Here is a 17842-nt window from a genome sequence, read left to right as displayed (position 1 = left end):
TATTCATGTGATACTATGAAGTTTAATCTTGAAAGGGTTTGTTTTGAATAATAAACTAATCAAGAGAAAGAAAAGAGGTTTGTTCAAGGTTAAATCCTTCTACTGCTCTCTAGCTTCTTCGGAAGGTAGCAGCTTCTCTTGGAAGAGTGTTTGGTTGACTCAGGCTCCATCAAAGGCATCTTTTTTTGTATGGTCGGCGGCTCTAGGCAAGATCCTCACCTTGGATAATCTTAAAAGGCAGCACATCATCGTGATGGACAGATGTTGCATGTGCAAGAGGAATCTGTAGTCTACCTTATTCTTCATTGCGATGTGGCTTCCCCTATTTGGAGTCGTTTTTTCAATTGTTTTGGGATGTTCTGGGTTATGCCTAGACATGTTATTGATCTGCATGATTGCTAATGGTCCTTTAGCAGGCCAAAGAGTGCTGCAGTATGGAAAATGATGCCTACATGCCTCTTTTGGTGTTTATGGAGGGAAAACTTATCAAAAAAAGAATGATAAAAATTTTGAGAACAGGGAGAGAGGACTATGGGAGAAATTATTTTTATGTTGTTTGAAACTTTGTATCTTTGGACGGCGGCATATGTGTCTCCTCTATCGATTAGTTTTAGTGATTTTCTTTTTCATTTTGCCCTTTCTAGTTAGGTTGTTTCTTTCTATATACTTAGGGGCACCTTACGCTTTCAATGAAATTGGGTTTTTTTTTTTCTTAAAAAAAAAAGTGCATGAGCGGATCCTTTCCCAATAGTAGAACTTATTTCTTTTATGAATTTATCTTCTGTTTGTTAAGACATTAAGACATAATTGACTAAAGGAAAGGAGGAAGGAAAAGCATGGCATTCCATACCTTATTTCAAGATGATAAACATGTTATGGAATATGAATGCATTCCTTTCTAGATTATTGGTTTTTGAACAACGATTTATGATGGAAATAATATGCCTTTGTCATTAAGGCTGACAATGTTTGACACGACCTGCAAACCCGACACAAAATTAGCGAGTTAGGGTTGAGGGGATTGGCTCGTTTAATTAAATGTGTTGGAATAAGGTTAACCTATATAGTCTTATACTCATGTTTTGACATGAGCTGAACCAGATATACAACATTTAGGACTGACAATGTTTTAAATGACTCGTGAACCCAACATGAACCTAACACAAAATTAGCTGGTTAGGGTTGAAGGGTTTTTGACCCATTTAATTAATGGCCCGGGTTGGGCTTAACCATTATAGTCTTATATCATGTCTCAACACAGCCCGAACCCGATATGTGAACACGAATTGCTACCCCTACTTGTCATGTATAGTAATTTAATGCTATTAGTTCTTTCCTTTATTCCCATCAAGCAACATTAGTGATGCTTTTTGCTGTTAGACGCTACATAGGTTTAGTTTGAATAAGGATATCTCTTCCCTACATGTAAGCTACAATGTTGATAAGGTTGAAAATGTTGGTTAATTATCATCTTTTAGAATACTATAGAAGGCAGCTGATTTATGACTTAGAATTCTCATCTTCTTGATGCAGTGTCGAGAATTCCGAACATTTGTCTGATCTGCTGAAGGAATGGAATATCCCTCACAATGTCCTGAATGCACGACCCAAGGTTTGTTGATATTTAACTCATTATGACCTTATGTTAAATGCACATTTTTCATTTTTGGCTCCAGTGCTCATTAGATGGTATTTCTTTTATATTTATGTATACTCTCATTACACTTCTGTTTCTTTGCTTTTCGTCAGTATGCTGGAAAGGAGGCTGAAATTGTTGCCCAGGCAGGGCGAAAATATGCCATCACCATCTCCACAAATATGGCTGGTAGAGGCACTGATATAATCCTAGGAGGAAATCCAAAAGTAGGTGTGCTTGTTAGATAATTGTGGCCAATGTCTTGGTTACTTATGATGAACATTTTATGCATATATATCTATTTTAGGTCGATATTTTGATGTTTGGAGTGTTACTTTGATGATGAGCACAAAATAACTTGCTGTCTTTCTGGTTGTGATTTATAAAGATGCTTGCAAAAGAAATTATAGAGGATAGCTTACTTTCATCTTTGACACGAGAAGCTCCTAATATTGAAGTTGATGGCGAGACAATTTCACAAAAGGTGATTCATTGTGGTCCCTAAGTGGTGCTAAAGAATAAATTCTGCATCTAATCAATCTTTTGGTGCAGGTATTATCAAAGGTAAAGGTTGGATCATCATCATCAGCACTGCTAGCTAGGACATCCCTAATGGGTTGGTGACTCTACACTTGAAATATATATTACTCCAAACTCATTTTGGATGAAATTTGTATTCATATTACTCTTTGATACGCATGTCTCTATAATTTGATGTATTCTGTTCATTTCAACTGAATCACCCAGCTAAATATGTATGCAAAAGTGAGGGTAAGAGCTGGACCTACCAGAAGGCAAAATCTTTGATCTCAGACGCTGTGGAAATGAGTCAATCAATTAATTTGAAAGAAATAGAAAAGCTTGCTGATGAAGAGTCTGAGATGTACCCTTTGGGCCCTACTATAGCACTAGCTTATCTGTCAGTTCTGAAGGATTGTGAAGTACACTGTTCTCAAGAAGGGTCTGAGGTGAAAAAACTAGGGGGGCTTCATGTGATTGGGACATCCTTGCATGAATCTCGGAGAATAGATAACCAGGTAAGTCCTTAACTGCACTGATGTTACAGTGAAAACAAATGTTATAGATCTAAGGCTACTCCCTGTGCACTTCTGTTGTGCCTCCTCAGGTGTTTTCAATGAAATGTACTCATTAAAGAAAAGGAGAATTTTCTGGTTTTGTTATGTATTTCTTTTAGACATGGTTTTGATCCATTAATGATGATACTTTTCTACAGCTTCGTGGAAGAGCAGGAAGGCAAGGGGATCCTGGATCAACACGGTTTATGGTGAGGTAATGGTTTTTATCCATCTGTAATGGTTTATGGGAGGTAGAGGTGGTGCTTGCCTTTTTTTGGGGGTTTGGTATTCTCTCATATGGAGACAAGGTGGGGAGGATTGTATTCGGTGGATTCCTTCAAAGAAGAAGAAGTTTATGGTGCGGTCGTTTTTTCATGAGTTATCTATTTCGGGGGTTTCTTCTTTTCCTTGGAAGAGTATTTGGAAAGTTAAAGTACCTCCGAGAGTGAGTTTTTTTGTGTGGACGATAACTCTTCGCAAGATTCTGACCTTGGATAATCTTCGAAAGAGAGGATTAATAGTGGTGGGATGGTGTTGCATGTGTAAGAAGAGCGAAGAATCTATGGATCATTTTCTTCTTCATTGTGAAGTGGGACGGAACTTATGGAGTGCACTTTTTACTCTTTTTGATGTTACATGGGTTATGCCTGAAAGAGTGATAGATTTGTTAGCTTGTTGGAGAGGTCGGGTGGGTACTCGTTCAGTTCTAGCTGTGTGGAGAATAGCCCCTTTGTGCTTAATGTGGACCATATGGAGAGAGCAGAATGCAAGATGTTTTGAAGATCATGAAAAGTCGAAGGACGAGCTCAAGAACATTTTGGTCAAATCTCTCTTTAATCAGACATGGACTTTTAATATTTCTTCATTTTCTAACTTATCTCTTTTTGTAGAGTTTTGTTCTTCTTTTCGCCTTTAGTGGGGCCTTATCTTTGTATACATTATGTGTACGAGGGTTGCGCCCCTCTGCCTTTTCAGTGAAATGAATTATTTATAAAATATATATATATATATATATATATATATATGACTATGGTCAGCTATAATAATGAACTGAAGAACACATAGCTGAAAAGGGTGGCTCAGTTCTATGATTAAATCTTCAAGTTCTTAGATTATTGTAGTCAAGAAGTACGTTTTATGAAACCACCTTCTGAAAAAAGAAGAAGAAGCAGGGCTACGTGTGTAGGATCATGGGATGTTTGTGGGGTGATCCGATTTAGGTATTAGTTCAGCTTTAAGTTTTGTCCGATTGCAATGGGTTATGTGAGTTATTTCTATGTTGATACGAAAACTTTTGAGTTGCCGATAGAAAAGGGGTCGATGGGTTTACGTATTATCGAGAGAGGTAGAGGGGTTACCCGAGCAGTGGCTTTGGGCAAGAGTAGTGTGGTACGGTTGGAGGAGATGATAAACAGGGAGAAGTTAAGGGATTTTTATTGGATTGTAAGGGTTGGAAGCGGGGTTTACATTGTGCAAAGGCGCACGAATACCATGGGTGGTACATGGTGTTGGCGGAATATGGAGGGTGGTGCTTCATCATTGTTCCAGAGGGCTGAGAAGGCAAAGGGTAGAGCATATTTGTTGCCCAGTTGAGAAAGGTGGTAACGTTCTTTGATTCGATTGTAGACGTTGGGATTAGGGGTATAGTCTCCCGGCAGGTGTATGGTGGTTCAACATTGAAGGGGTTGAGTGATATTCCGCCGGTGCCTGTGAAGGACCCGAGGGTGGACCAAGGAAAGAGATCATATTATGACCTGTCAATATGTGATATTTTATTGTAATGTTGTTCAAGAAGGGTGGACTTCTAACTTGAGGGAGGGGGGGGGGGGGGGGGGGGGGGGGGGGAAGTAGGTATATGTAAATATGATAATCTACTTTTTGTTATTCTTATTTTTACAAAGGTGCCTTAGCTAAAGTTTCATACCATTGTATTCATATGACAGCTTGCAGGATGAAATGTTTCAGAAGTTTAATTTTGATACTGAATGGGCAGTGAGGATTATATCTAAGATTACAAATGACGAGGATATACCAATTGAGGGCCAAGCAATTGTAAAGCAGGTCATGGTCCAACTTGTCCCTGATGATGTTTTCATTCACTCATTCTTGAATACCTTTTCCTTGAATTGTTTGCTTATTTATTTGGGTAATTGTTCCAAAAGTTTCTCCGTTTTTCCCGTGTGACAAATAAGAGCTCGAGTTTCGAATTTTAACAATTAAAGGTTCAAATTTTGACTTTGTAAATGGAAGACTTGCCAGCTGTTATTTCTCCATGTTAGACCAATAAAAACGTGCCACATGTACTAGATCCACGTCATCATAAAAAAAAAAACCTGCAAAAAAGAAAACAAAGGGTAGTGATGGGCTGTTGGGGATGGAGTTCTGCCCCCCACCACCACTCTTTACACCCTGCACCTCTGGTGGATGCTGCAAATCCACCCGACAGAGGGGGGCAGGTCTCCACACCTTTACGGTGATGCAAAGGTATCTCCACTCCCACACCTTTGTGGGGGTGTAGATCTACCACTATAAAGGGAGCGGTGGGGGTGGCTCCACCTCCGCCCACCTCTATAGGAGTGGAGTGGAGATCCATCCCTGCAACAAGGGGCAGGGGTAGATCTCCACCCCTGTAGAGGGTGACAGGTGGCTTGTCCCCCGCCTCTTTGTGGTGGTGGAGCTCTCCATCCCGATCCCTCTGTGGGGGTGAATCTCCACCCTGCAAAGGTGGATGGAGGTAAAGCTACCCTCAACCCCCCTTTTTACAGGGGTGGATCTCTAGCCCTGCAGAGGTGGAGGTGGAGATCTGCTCCCCCTTTGGGGTTGTAGATCCAACCTCTACCCCCACCCAACTGGCCATATCCACCTTTTTGTTTTTTTAGATTTTAATTTTTTTTGGGCATAATTGACGTGGAGAAGATGACAACGGACAAGTCTTCCGTTAAAAGCTAGATGGAAAATATGATGGAATGACTTATTTGTCACAAGCTAAAACTCGAACATTTAATTATCAAAATTAGAAACGTAGCAGCTTATTTGTCCTCAGGAACTTTCGGGGAAATTTCTCTATTTCTTTTTACTATGTTTTCTAGTTTATTTATCATCCTTTTGCTCTTAACATGAATGATCAAAATGTTTAGCTCTTGGCCTTGCAAATCAATGTGGAGAAGTTCTTCTTCGGCATAAGAAAGAGCTTGGTTGAGTTTGATGAAGTATTAGAGGTCTGCATGGCAATGCCTTTTCTCGATATTATGCACATCTCTTTCTTATAACTTACTTTTGCATTGCAAAAGTGTGAATAGTTTATTTCATATAAATATTTTTCTAAATTAAAAGGACAGATCTTTTGATCTTTAATCGACTTATTAAATTGAACTAAAAAAATCTTCTAGTTATCTATCAGTAGCTCGGTAAATTGTTTGGTTTTCTCATTTCAGGTGCAACGAAAGCATGTCTACGACCTTAGGCAATTAATTTTAACGGGTGATAGTGAAAGTTGTTCCCAACACATTCTTCAGTGAGTGCCTTTCAGTTCTCAGTACTGAATTTTTGTTTTCATATTTTTATTCTTTTGAGTTCTCTGAAAAAGTTCCTTATAGGTACATGCAAGCTGTGGTGGATGAAATTGTTTGTGGAAATGTTGATCCGCTGAAGGTAGTTGAGATATCCCTGTAGGATGTTGGATATACTGCTGTGCGCTTACATAGCCTTTTTTATTTTTATGTTTGATAGCATCCCAGGAGCTGGAGCTTGGGTAAGCTCTTGAGGGAGTTCATCTCAATTTCGGGGCCGCTATTGGATGGTGAGCTTATGTATAACAATTACTTGGTCCTGGATTTCTTTGCACTTCTTTTTCAATTTTCAAATTAAAATGATGATATTCTTTGTCCAAATATATCCTCAGCAGATGGAATTTTTGAAGACTCATTTGCAGGGATCACTGAGGAGGCATTACTTGATTCTATTGGGCAACTACATGACTTCAGTTCAATTGATATTGACAACTTTTACCTTCCAAAATTGCCAAAACCTCCAAATTCCTTTAGAGGAGTACGCAGGAAGAGCTCTTCATTAAAACGTTGGCTCGCTATATGCTCTGATGATTTGACTACGTGAGTAGTTTTGATAATCTATGTATAATTGAGACTTTTCTTTTCGTTGTTGTTGTTTTTAAAATTTCTCAAGTTCAAGGTCTCACTGTTATATATAATGTAGGAATGGAGGGTACCGGCCTATTATAAATCTTCTCCGCAAGTACCTTGGAGATGTTCTAATTGCTTCATATTTAACTGCTGTTCAAGAATCGGGTTATACTGATGCATATGTAAAGGAAATTGAGGTAAGGTCCTTTCTTTTTTTAATGTTCTATTTCTGATGGAATAAAAGCTTGGTTTATTTGTGAAAATTGACCTACACCAACAAGAGCTGATAGTAATTCACTTGCGAACTATAATCACTTGACCTAGGAGAGTTGTAGTGTAACTTCATAAATTTGTCTTCTTTTTGGCCAATCTGGGTTTTGTTATCTTTATAATATAACGAACTTTGGCTGTTCGTCTTCATACTTTCCCTCTTTTTTCGCCTAGAGTTTGCAGTTTTGTTCAAGTTTGCATTTTGCAAATTTGCATTTGGAGAATTTAAAAACTTTCATCATAGAAATATTGACGTTCTGCCTATTTTTCTTCTGTGCACTATTTCAGCTAGTTCTTGTCCAGCTATTGGACTTGGTTGTTGTTATCAGAAAACTTCTGGAGATTGTTTGAACATCCCATGTAATTGAAAGGATGGTATTCTGCTCCATATGGCATCTCAAATAAGTCAGTGGCCTTTGGAATGAGTACATGCCATGGGAAATACAGTTTAACCACATGACATTACCCACATATTTTATTACCTGTTTATTGAGAAAATTAATCATTTGGAAAATGAACAAAAGACACCAACTTTTCTCATTAATTTAAAGCACTTCAATTTTTACATGAAAACAATAACTTTATGTTACCAAAATATTTGTAAATTAGTTCTGAGCATGGTATTAAATTCTACTAATGTCTTTTTAAGTTCCATTTATCACGTATATCTCATGGCTCAAATGCTAGTTCTATCTACAATATTTTGAGTTTCTCGCATTACTCTATAAAGTAGCTATCTACAGAGACAGTTGCTATGGCAGCTTGGCTTGATTCTGGAATTTGTATCTCATTTAGGTACCATTTGATTAGCATTGTAAATTATAAGCTATGTAGAGTTTCATATGAGTTTAAATTTACTTTTCCAAATAAAATTAGTAGTTAATAAAAAAATTCTAATTAAAGACACTTCTTTTATTCTTGTGTACTCCAAGTTGTTATAATTATTGGACTATAATGGCAGACCCTAGTTTTAAGGATGGAGTCAGAAATATCTTATGTTTATTAATAACATATAGACAAAGATAAGATGCGACTGTTACTTGACTAGAAAGAACTAAGAGGAAACCTAGTATCGTAATCCTGAGGTTGACATCCTTTCATGAGTTAGCCAATTTTTTTTTTTTGATAAGTAATTGCAATTATATTATAAAAAGCGCAAAGGGGCACAACCCTTATACACGAGAAGTATACAAGAGAATCCTTAAAAGGGATGAACAGAGAATAAATTTAAAAAGTCTACATAAGTAAAAGCACTCAAACTATGATGGGGCGCCATCCAAAAAAATAAAGTATTGAGCAACCGCTTCCGTAGCTCCACCATGAATGTCTCTACATCTTCAAACAGTCGAGCATTCCGCTCCCTCCAAATACACCACAGCAAGCACAACGGAGCTAACCGCCAAGCCTCTATAGCATGACCACCCCCAATCGCTGCCCCCCAACTATTCAGCAACTCCAACACCGTACGTGGCATAACCCACTCAACCCCAAATAAAATAAGGACGTAGCTCCAAAGAGCCTGGGCGACCTCGCAGTGAAGCAACAAGTGATCAATAGACTCCCCACTCTTCTTACATAAACAACACCACTCAATAACTATCACCTTCCTCTTACGCAAGTTATTATGCGTCAAAATTTTGCCCAAAGCAGCTGACCAAACGAAGAAGGCCACCCTTGTTGGAGCCTTAACACGCCAAATGTTCTTCCAAGGGAAATACGGATCAAATGGGCCATCTTTCCTAATAAGCTCTTTGTAGAAGGATCTCACCTCAAAAAAACCTTTTTTAGAGGGATTCCACACTAACCTGTCACCCTCCCCATGTCGAGCCGAAATGGAGTATAGACGATCGAAGAAAGAAAGGACCATATCCACATCCCAATCCTGGATTTGTCGCGTGAAGAGAACATTCCACTGAATAACACCATTATGCACCACCAAATTATCTTCCACCGTCGCGTCTTTATTCCTTGCTATACTAAAAAGAGCTGGAAAGCATTGCTTCAAGGATCTATCCCCACACCACCAATCTTGCCAAAAACTAATATTTGATCCATTCCCCAGTTCAAAACGAACAAAATTACGAAATTCTTCCCACCCCTCCTTATATGTTTCCATACACCTACTCCAAACGAACCCGAAGCCTCTTTCGAACACCACCCCCCCTTTAAACTCTCAAATTTGGCATCAATCACCAAACGCCATAAAGCCTATCTCTGCCTACCATATCTTCACAACCACTTACCCAAGAGAGCTCGATTGAACTGGATGAAATTATAAACTCCCAACCTACCTACATGCAAAGGTGTACAAATCTTGTTCCAATTTACTAGATGAAATTTGGTCTCGTTACCAATGCCACCCCAAAGAAAATCCTTTTGGATTTTATCAAGCCGATTAGCCACCCTCACTGGAATAGGAAACAATGATAAGTAATATGTGGGGATGTTGGAGAGCGTACTATTAATAAGAGTCAACCGGGCACCCTTCGACAAATATATCCGCTTCCAACCCGCCAACCTCCTTTCCATTTTTTCAATAACACCATTCCAAATAGAGGTGGACTTATAAGAAGCACCCAACGGCAAACCCAAATAAGTCATAGGCAAAGAAGCAACCCGACATCTAAGTTAGCCAATTTTATAGAAGCATCAAATTGGTTGACAATGTATCCTGTTATTTACTTATCTATGAATAGCTATTCTTTTTTCTTTGCTCTTTTTGATAAATAAATAAATTTTTTCAAAAAAGTAAGAGGGCTGTAGTTCTAATATTTAGATCGTATAGAAAGCCTTTTTTTAATAGATAAATTGAAACAAGAACTACAACAACATACAGAAACTAAACAAGAAAATTATAGAAACCAAAACAATAGACCAAAAAAGAACTCCATCCTTTGCAGCATCCAAAGCAGGTCCTTTCCACAGCCCAGGGAAAGTTGCCAGCAGTGCTGGTTGTAGCGACCCATGGTGGAGGTGGTTGGTGTAGCTGAAGGCTCCCAAAAGTTCATAGTTTCAGCCCAGTTTCTGAAGGGGTCGGGGAGACTAAGAGATAATTGAACAACTAGTAATAAGTCTCCTCCAAGGACTGTAAGACAAATAACAATGAGGACAAAGTATTTTGTGGTCCGGATCTGGATATAGAATTTCATTGCACAAAAAGGGCTCCACTAGAAGAGAGCCATAGAAGCAGGGGTAGAGAGCTTCCAGATCTGCTGGATGGAACCAAAATGGGCAATGGCGCGTGCAGCCCTTGCGCGGCAGCAGGAATTGGTGGAGGGAGGAGGGTTGACCGGTGATGATGGAGGAGGGGTGCATGGCTGGTGTAGGTAGAGGGAGTGCAGTAGACCTGACATTTAAAAACCCAAACAAAAAAGCAGAAAAAATTACAAAGGATAGGGAAGGAAGAAAGCAGAAAGAGGTTGAAGATGAGTTGTTTAGGTCAGGGTGGTGTGCATCAGGGAGTTCATGGCTGAGATCTAGGGAGGCTTTACAGAGGGAGATTTTTTATGGGAGAGAGCGTTTTCGGGAGGTATAGAAAAAATGAAAAATTAGAACTGCCAAGAAGACAAATTTAGAACTACTAAAATGTAGAAAAAAAATTCTTAAGAAAACTGAGGACTCGGAGCTAGGTTGAAATGAAAGTCATGAAAGAAGTGGTCGGAGGAAAAACATCTTGAGCTTATGAACAGGATAATCTCAAAGCCTTAAAACGCTATGTTGTTCTGCTCATTCTGTATGCTCCTCGTCAAAGCACAAAGGTGTGGCTCACTATTCAATACCTCCCTCGCTCTTTCCACCCACGCCTCCCAGATTCAAATCATTGAGGACATTGTCATAACCCAGAAAACACTGAAAATGCAGACACCTTGGACTGAAATTTGTTAGCGACCATGTAATCGAGAAGCAAATCAACAGACTCCCCATTGGGGTTGCGCACGTAACACTAACTAATCATGAATTGCGCATCATTCATGAGTGGAACCAAATAAAAGAGATTTTTCTGATGTAAATAGGGTCTGGAATTAGTTATTACTTTAAAGTTTTATGTAATTGGCACCAGATCAATTGCAATAAATGAGCTTGAACTGAGACTGGAGTTTGCATGCTTTTTGTCTCAACAATACTGAAAGAAAACAACAGCAAGTAGATATTCCAGCATTTGATGGTATAAAGCCCTTGAGATATGAATATGGTGAACTATCGTTTACTAATTAATAGTCAAGTTGTTTTAATTCTTGTAATGACTTTTTGGAACACCTTGAATGGGGAAAATAACTGATGATAAAATTGTCAATTCCTAGGATCTGTTTTCCCTTGAAAGTGCTGCTAATTGTTGTTTTTCCCGCTTCAAGAAAGTTTATAAATTTATTTTTCTTTTTCATTTCCTTAATTGTTGTTGTTTATTATTATTATTATTATTATTATTTATTTAATTTTTTAAAATTTGAATCACAGAGAGCCGTTCTTGTTAAGACTCTAGATCTTTTTTGGAGGGATCATCTTGTAAACATGAACAGGCTTAGCTCAGCGGTAATGTATATGTTCTTGTTAATTTGTTCTCTTTGACTTTCCTGTAAGCACGGGCTTAAGTTAATTTTCTGACAGGTAAATGTAAGGAGTTTTGGGCACAGGAATCCTCTTGAAGAATACAAAATTGATGGGTGTCGATTTTTCATTTCAATGCTCGGTGCAACTCGAAGGCTAACTGTAGAATCGCTCTTGCGCTATTGGTCATCCCCAATGGAGTCCCAAGAATTATTTGTATCATAAAAGCAGAATAAATTTCACGCTGTATGTATGAGCTTCTGCTTTTGTCCAAGTTTCTGTTCGTTTTTCAAATAGCAATTATCATAAGATCTTGTGAACTCACTGTTTCTGTTAGTCTAAAAATAGTCAGTTGGTTTCCTTATTAAATTAAGTATGAACTAAACGGTGGCAACCTGTCTTCATTTTCTTTTTCTATGAGGAACTGGTCCTATTAATGTTTCATATCATGCTCTAGATTAAGAACTATTCTTTATTGGTTGGCAGGATGATTTGGGGAGGGGAGTTCAGGATGATCTTCTTCCTGCAGTGGTGTGACTCGGCAGGATATTATGGGGAGTTAGATGATGTTCTTCTATGGTCCTGTAACTTCTGCAATGGATTGGTAAAAGTTCACTTACAAGATAACATCGTTTGCGCTTGCTGGTGCTTGTCTGTCTTCTGAACAAAAGCTCAAACCAAGTTTTATCCCACACTATAGGGAATTTTGATGTTCCCGGATACTGGGGTAATAAAATTTCTCTCTTTTTTTGTTTTTGTTCCTTTAAACCCTTTTGTGGATTTAGAGTTGGGGTATTGCAGTGAGAGTTACTCTTTTTTTGGCTGGCAGGAACCTAAGGGAGTTCAGGATAATATATGTTGATCCACATGATCAGAGATTTGGGCCAAATAACTTTGTTAATTCAGAGAAACGGGGTTTAGCAGCAGCAGTGCATGATTGGCTCCAGATTGAGCCAACAAATTGACCACATGCATCATCGTCGTGATACATTCTTTGCCTATGTAATTATGTTTCGGCCAAATTATGTTTAATTACATAATTCACATATTTAATTTCATACTTCACATATTTAATTTCTGGCTTCTTTTCTGCTCAGCTGTAAAAATCAAATGCCTGACCACACCACGCATATAAGATCCCTTTTCCGGTGGCATACTACAGATTTGACTGTCAAAACTTTTATGACAAAAGCCACTGTCTCACGTAGGTGGACTGCCATTGTTGACTTCAATAGTTTTTCTTGTATATACCTCACATATTTTTATACTGCCATTGTTGACTGTCATAATTTTTTCTTCTATATACTGACATTGTTGACTGTCATAGTTTTTCTTGTTCATACTTCACATATTTTATTATCTTTTTAACACTGTCGTGCAACTGTCAACATGTATCATCCTTTTAAATTTGATCAGCTTCAACTCAACCAATTGCCTCTACAGTATGAGTAATTCTAAATGTCATATAAGTGTTCATAATAAAAAAAATGAGATGACTTTTAAAATCACAATTTGTTTAATCAAACGTCCAATGGTGATTTTAAAAGTTACCTCATTTTTTGATAGACACTTATATGACATTTAGAATTACTCGTACAGAATTGATCGTGTTTGTTGACTAGAAGTTGATGTTCAGAACAACTCTCTCTTTTAACTGAAATGAAGATAAACGATTTTATGGTCAAGAGATTTTATTTTATTGCATCTAATAGTACACATGATGCCACATCATTCAAGATTTTTAAATGATATGGCAACATATTCACACCATGTATACCATTAGATCTATAAAATCAAATCTTGATCTTGAAATGAACTCTTCTTTCATTTCACTTGAAATAAAGAGAATCCAACGTCTTTATAGCCAAGTATAAAGCTCACTTTTATTGCTCCATTCAACCAGTATGCAAAGAGCGAACTAATTGCAAGAGAATTATTTAAGATATATGAAGATTAATATACTGCTCTTCTAGATCTGTTACAACTTTCTTGTTTCTTTGTGTCTCTTAAACTGTTCCATTCTGTAGGTCAATATTCCTTACTGGTCCCTTGAACCATTTCCTTGCATCCAAGACCCACCAGAGCATTATCATTGTCAATGCTGCGGAAACGGCTACAGGTGCATAGTTGAAAGTGTCCCAGTGGAGAGGATAAAGAGTTGGCAATAAAAAGACTGAACATGTATAACATATGTACAGAAAAGCTATCAAGCAAACTGGCCTGCTTGCTCTACCCAAATAGAAGGGACCTGGTTTAAAATTCTTCTCGTCCATCACCAACCTCGCAAAAATTGGTACAGCATAGCCACCCACCCATCCGATCGTGCTAATTGAAATGATGGCGGTGTAAACGACGTTGAGTTTCAAGATGGGAAGTCCCATTATAATGGTTATGCCCGCACACAACCACACTGCATTTGTTGGAACCTTGTGCTTTGGATGTATTTTTATCCAGATACGTGAAAATGGAACTCCTCCATCCCTTGATAGAGCATAAACCTATAGAGGAGTGCAAAATATACATTCAGAGAGAGAGAGAGAGAGATAGAGAGAGAGAGAGAGATAAAGAGATAAAGAGATTTTCAGTTTGCTTACTACTCTAGCAGCGCTAGTTACGACGGCGAGCCCACAAAAGAAGAAGGTTCCCCAAATGATGCAGAGGAAAATGATGGCTCCAGTGCCACTGTGATACCTTCGATAAAATGCGTCATAAATGATCTGTGCCGGAACGAGTGCACCGGCTGTCTCATTGTTTGGGTCATATAAATAGGCTGGATCCTGGATGCTGAAAGTAAGAGCTAAAAGATAAGCCCATCCGAAGGCTGAAATGATTCCTATACTAGAAAGAATGGCCAGCGGACCAGTTTTGTCGGCGCCTTTGGTTTCCTCGGTTAGATGAGCTGCAGTGTCGTAGCCATACAAACAGTATTGGCTTAGAAGTACCGACAGAATCACTGCATAAGGTTTGCTATGGATTCCGGTTGACTCGGGAGATGTTTCAAAATGAGTGAACACATACGATGCTGACTGTGTCGGGCTTGCTATCAGAGGAAGACCTATGACTACAATGAATCCACCGATCACCTGCATGCTTTTGATCATGACATGTGATCAGCTAGCTGATAAATATAATTAAGCAATAATTAGAGTGTGCACAAAGATGATCGATCAAAAACACACACACCCACCTGCCACCATACAGAAATTACGTTGAGGAATGCTACGACTTGTAATGCGAAGGAATTGAGCACTGCCCATATGAGGGTTAGGCAAATATATATGAACAAAAAAACACTCTTTGGTGCGAAGTAGCCTCCACCCTTGTTTGTCCCTGTGGACAAAAGTATTATCATCTGCAATGACTGTGCTCCTGAGTATGCCTAATAACAACAAGAAATACAAACTTTCTAATTAATTAATAACAACAGCCAGTTATCATTAGAGATTCAATATTAGCGACGACATTCTGATCAGTAGTAGTAGTACCTGTATGCCAATTCCAGAAACGAGACCGATGGTTTCTAACCAAGCGCAGCACCAAGATGCAAATGGCCCCCATCTCGGTCCAGCCAAATGGGCAGCCCAAAAATAAAGGGAGCCAGTTGTCTGTAATTAAATTTTCCGCAGCCAAATCAAGAGTAGTTGCATAATAAATAAAGGAAATTGAGAGAATTTTATATCGCTGTCATGCACGGGAAGAAGAGTACATGCAATGCTCACAAAGTCAAAAGAGCTTTTCAAAGTGTGTGCCGGCCGGATGAGAAAGCTGCAGGCCAGGGCTTCGTTTTTTTTCTTCTTTCAATTCCCACCCTGATATTAGCATGATTATAGTGCTCGATCTTTCTCATCCCAAATATCTTTCTTTCACTGAAAGTTCTTTTGTTCATCTTCAATAAAAACATGAAGAAGAAGAAGAAGAAGATGGAAGAAGAATAAAAACATGAAGAAGAAGAAGAAGAAAGCATACAGGAAAGGAGGAGCATATCTCAGCCATGGCGCACCCAACAAACCAGGTGAAGAATGTAACGACAACATAACCCCATATCAAGCTTGCAGGGCCAGCATAAAGCAGGCTAGGGCCGTACAGTGGAGTTCCAACGAAAAATGCCATGGTCGAAAAAGTTATTGCGAATGTCTTGAATAAACTCTGCAAAAGTAGTACTGTACCAAATCAAGAACATCCTGATAGTGATATGTAGTAATCCTAAAAACAAGTCAAAGAACACAATTGAATACACATAACTACACTACTGATCATGAGAAAAAGAATGATATGATATATATATATATATATATATATATATATATATATACCAATTCTCTTCTGAGTTCTTGCTTGTATCCGAGCTCATTGAGACGCTTTTCTCCAGAATCCATTTCCATGGCTCTTGGATGCACGCCAACACGCACCTCTCTGAAAGCCATATATGTGCGTCAATATATATATATAGTCAATAGATTGTGTAATCAACTACCAAAACATGCATGTTATTAATTTGAAGTCACATGGTGATACTAATTTTCTATTACAACCTTCTTACATCAACTTGGACCCCTACATATAAAAACCATCAGGTGGCCCCCACAAACGTTTCTCAATATTTACTAGGCCGGCCGTTTTTCTTATTGTCAAACTAATGACTATTGAGGTAGGCCGGTCGTCTTTCTTCCAGTAATTAATTTGTTCTTCTTCTTTTTTCTTTTTCTTTTTCTTTTTTCTTTTTTTTTAAAAAAAATAAATAGTCAGATTATTGTTTTTTCGTCAGAATTTAGTGGTAGCTCGCTATCTTTTCTCATTCTTTGCATTGTAATAAATCCAATAAATATAATGCAGAAGAAATCTAGAGAAAAAAACAAATTGGAACCAATTAACAATTTAAAGAGCATGATCGCATGTACGTATTCAAAGTCAACTAGATTTGATCTGGACATAAAAGTACTTGATTTTAGCCATATATGGTACTAGACTGGGTTAATAATACTAGTGCATTAATGTAAACATGATGAATCATTCCTTCAGAATAAGTCAACACTCGTGCCTTCGTATATAAATAAAATATATATTAAATTTTAATACTCAAAAAAATAAAAAAAATAAAAAAAAGTTGACAATGTAAACATAATGTGATTAAGACATAATGAAAACATATTAATTGTTGTAGACATATTAATCACCAATCAAAGATTCGTTTTTTATGTTAGAGTCTACATAGAAATTAGAAACATCAAGATGGGTGATACCTTCTCCATTTAGAATATCAAGAAAAAACGGAAGATCTACAGGATTACTGTGATTAGCAAAATTCATTTCATTTCAATTCCTTCTTTTTTATTTTTAATGGGGGCTTCATATATATAGGTCTACCATATGTTTAAGCGTACAACAAGTACGCAACAAATATCATTTCATACCATACCTATAACATATATCTTCATTGTTCTTTGTAGACTTATCCTGTAAATCTTTGTTTTCATTGTATTTCATTTAGATTATTGTTTTTTCGTCGGAATTTAGTGGTAGCTCGCTATCTTTTCTCATTTTTTGCATTGTAATAAATCCACTAAATATAATGCAGAAGAAATCTAGAGAAAAAACAAATTGGAACCATTTAACAATTTAAAGAGCAGGATCGCATGTACGTATTCAAAGTCAACTAGATTTGATCTGGACATAAAAAACTTGATTTTAGCCATATATATGGTACTAGACTGGGGGTTAATAGTACTAGTGCATTAATGTAAACATGATGAATCATTCCATCAGAATAAGTCAACACTCATGCCTCCATATATGCCTCCGTATATAAATAAAATATATATTAAATTTTAATACTCAAAAAAATAAACAATACAAATAAAGTTGACAATGTAAACATAATGTGATTAAGACATAATGAAAACATATTAATTGTTGTAGACATATTAATCACCAATCAAAGATCTGTTTTTTTGTTAGAGTCTACAAAAAAATTAGAAACATCAAGATGGGTGATACTTTCTCCATTTAGAATATCAAGAAAAACTAGAGGATCTACAGGATCACTGTGATTAGCAAAATTTATTTCATTTCAATTCCTTATTTTTTATTTTTTATTTTTAATGGAGGCTTGATATATATAGGTCTACCAGATGTTTAGGCGTGCGACAAGTACACAACCAATATCATTCCATACCATA

General features: G+C 37.6%; 2 protein-coding genes across 4 annotated transcripts in view; one reads left to right on the top strand and one right to left on the bottom strand.

Annotated features, from left to right (window-relative positions):
* The window catches only part of LOC133867059 (protein translocase subunit SECA2, chloroplastic), a 28318-nt gene extending 15574 nt beyond the window's left edge, over nucleotides 1-12744 (top strand). For 2 of the 3 annotated variants that reach the window (XM_062303738.1, XM_062303735.1), the window contains 17 exons: nucleotides 1534-1612; nucleotides 1750-1863; nucleotides 2025-2120; nucleotides 2189-2252; nucleotides 2384-2673; nucleotides 2871-2926; nucleotides 4656-4773; nucleotides 5850-5930; nucleotides 6147-6226; nucleotides 6309-6363; nucleotides 6442-6511; nucleotides 6614-6821; nucleotides 6925-7048; nucleotides 11577-11651; nucleotides 11727-11912; nucleotides 12153-12393; nucleotides 12496-12744. In XM_062303738.1, coding sequence (XP_062159722.1) covers nucleotides 1534-1612; nucleotides 1750-1863; nucleotides 2025-2120; nucleotides 2189-2252; nucleotides 2384-2673; nucleotides 2871-2926; nucleotides 4656-4773; nucleotides 5850-5930; nucleotides 6147-6226; nucleotides 6309-6363; nucleotides 6442-6511; nucleotides 6614-6821; nucleotides 6925-7048; nucleotides 11577-11651; nucleotides 11727-11891 — 1675 coding nt within the window. In that variant the 3' untranslated portion in view covers nucleotides 11892-11912; nucleotides 12153-12393; nucleotides 12496-12744. The remainder of the gene's footprint in view (nucleotides 1-1533; nucleotides 1613-1749; nucleotides 1864-2024; nucleotides 2121-2188; nucleotides 2253-2383; nucleotides 2674-2870; nucleotides 2927-4655; nucleotides 4774-5849; nucleotides 5931-6146; nucleotides 6227-6308; nucleotides 6364-6441; nucleotides 6512-6613; nucleotides 6822-6924; nucleotides 7049-11576; nucleotides 11652-11726; nucleotides 11913-12152; nucleotides 12394-12495) is intronic. The other variant, XM_062303736.1, reaches the window with a different exon arrangement.
* A 779-nt stretch (nucleotides 12745-13523) lies between these two features.
* LOC133866632 (amino-acid permease BAT1 homolog) lies at nucleotides 13524-16099 on the bottom strand. Its single transcript, XM_062303220.1, has 6 exons — nucleotides 15980-16099; nucleotides 15633-15812; nucleotides 15152-15271; nucleotides 14854-15045; nucleotides 14261-14749; nucleotides 13524-14164 (listed from the first exon to the last, which is right to left on the bottom strand). Exons 1-6 carry the CDS (start codon nucleotides 16088-16090, stop codon nucleotides 13673-13675), a joined length of 1584 nt encoding a protein of 527 aa, XP_062159204.1. The 5' UTR covers nucleotides 16091-16099; the 3' UTR covers nucleotides 13524-13672.
* Between the last annotated feature and the right edge of the window lie 1743 nt (nucleotides 16100-17842).

The sequence above is a fragment of the Alnus glutinosa genome, chromosome 4 (genome assembly GCF_958979055.1).
Source record: "Alnus glutinosa chromosome 4, dhAlnGlut1.1, whole genome shotgun sequence".
In the NCBI taxonomy this organism is placed as follows: domain Eukaryota; kingdom Viridiplantae; phylum Streptophyta; class Magnoliopsida; order Fagales; family Betulaceae; genus Alnus; species Alnus glutinosa.
The sequence above is the reverse complement of the archived record's forward strand: the minus strand, read 5'-3'. Positions and strand labels throughout refer to the sequence as shown.

Coding starts and splice junctions, on each gene's coding strand:
- LOC133866632 (XM_062303220.1), bottom strand. CDS start 16,090: ATGGCTTTCAGAGAGGTGCGTGTTGGCGTGCATCCAAGAGCCATGGAA. Junction 15,272..15,632: donor AGATATGCTCCTCCTTTCCT/GTATGCTTTCTT, acceptor ATTTAATTACAG/ACAACTGGCTCCCTTTATTT. Junction 14,750..14,853: donor TAATTTCTGTATGGTGGCAG/GTGGGTGTGTGT, acceptor AAAAGCATGCAG/GTGATCGGTGGATTCATTGT.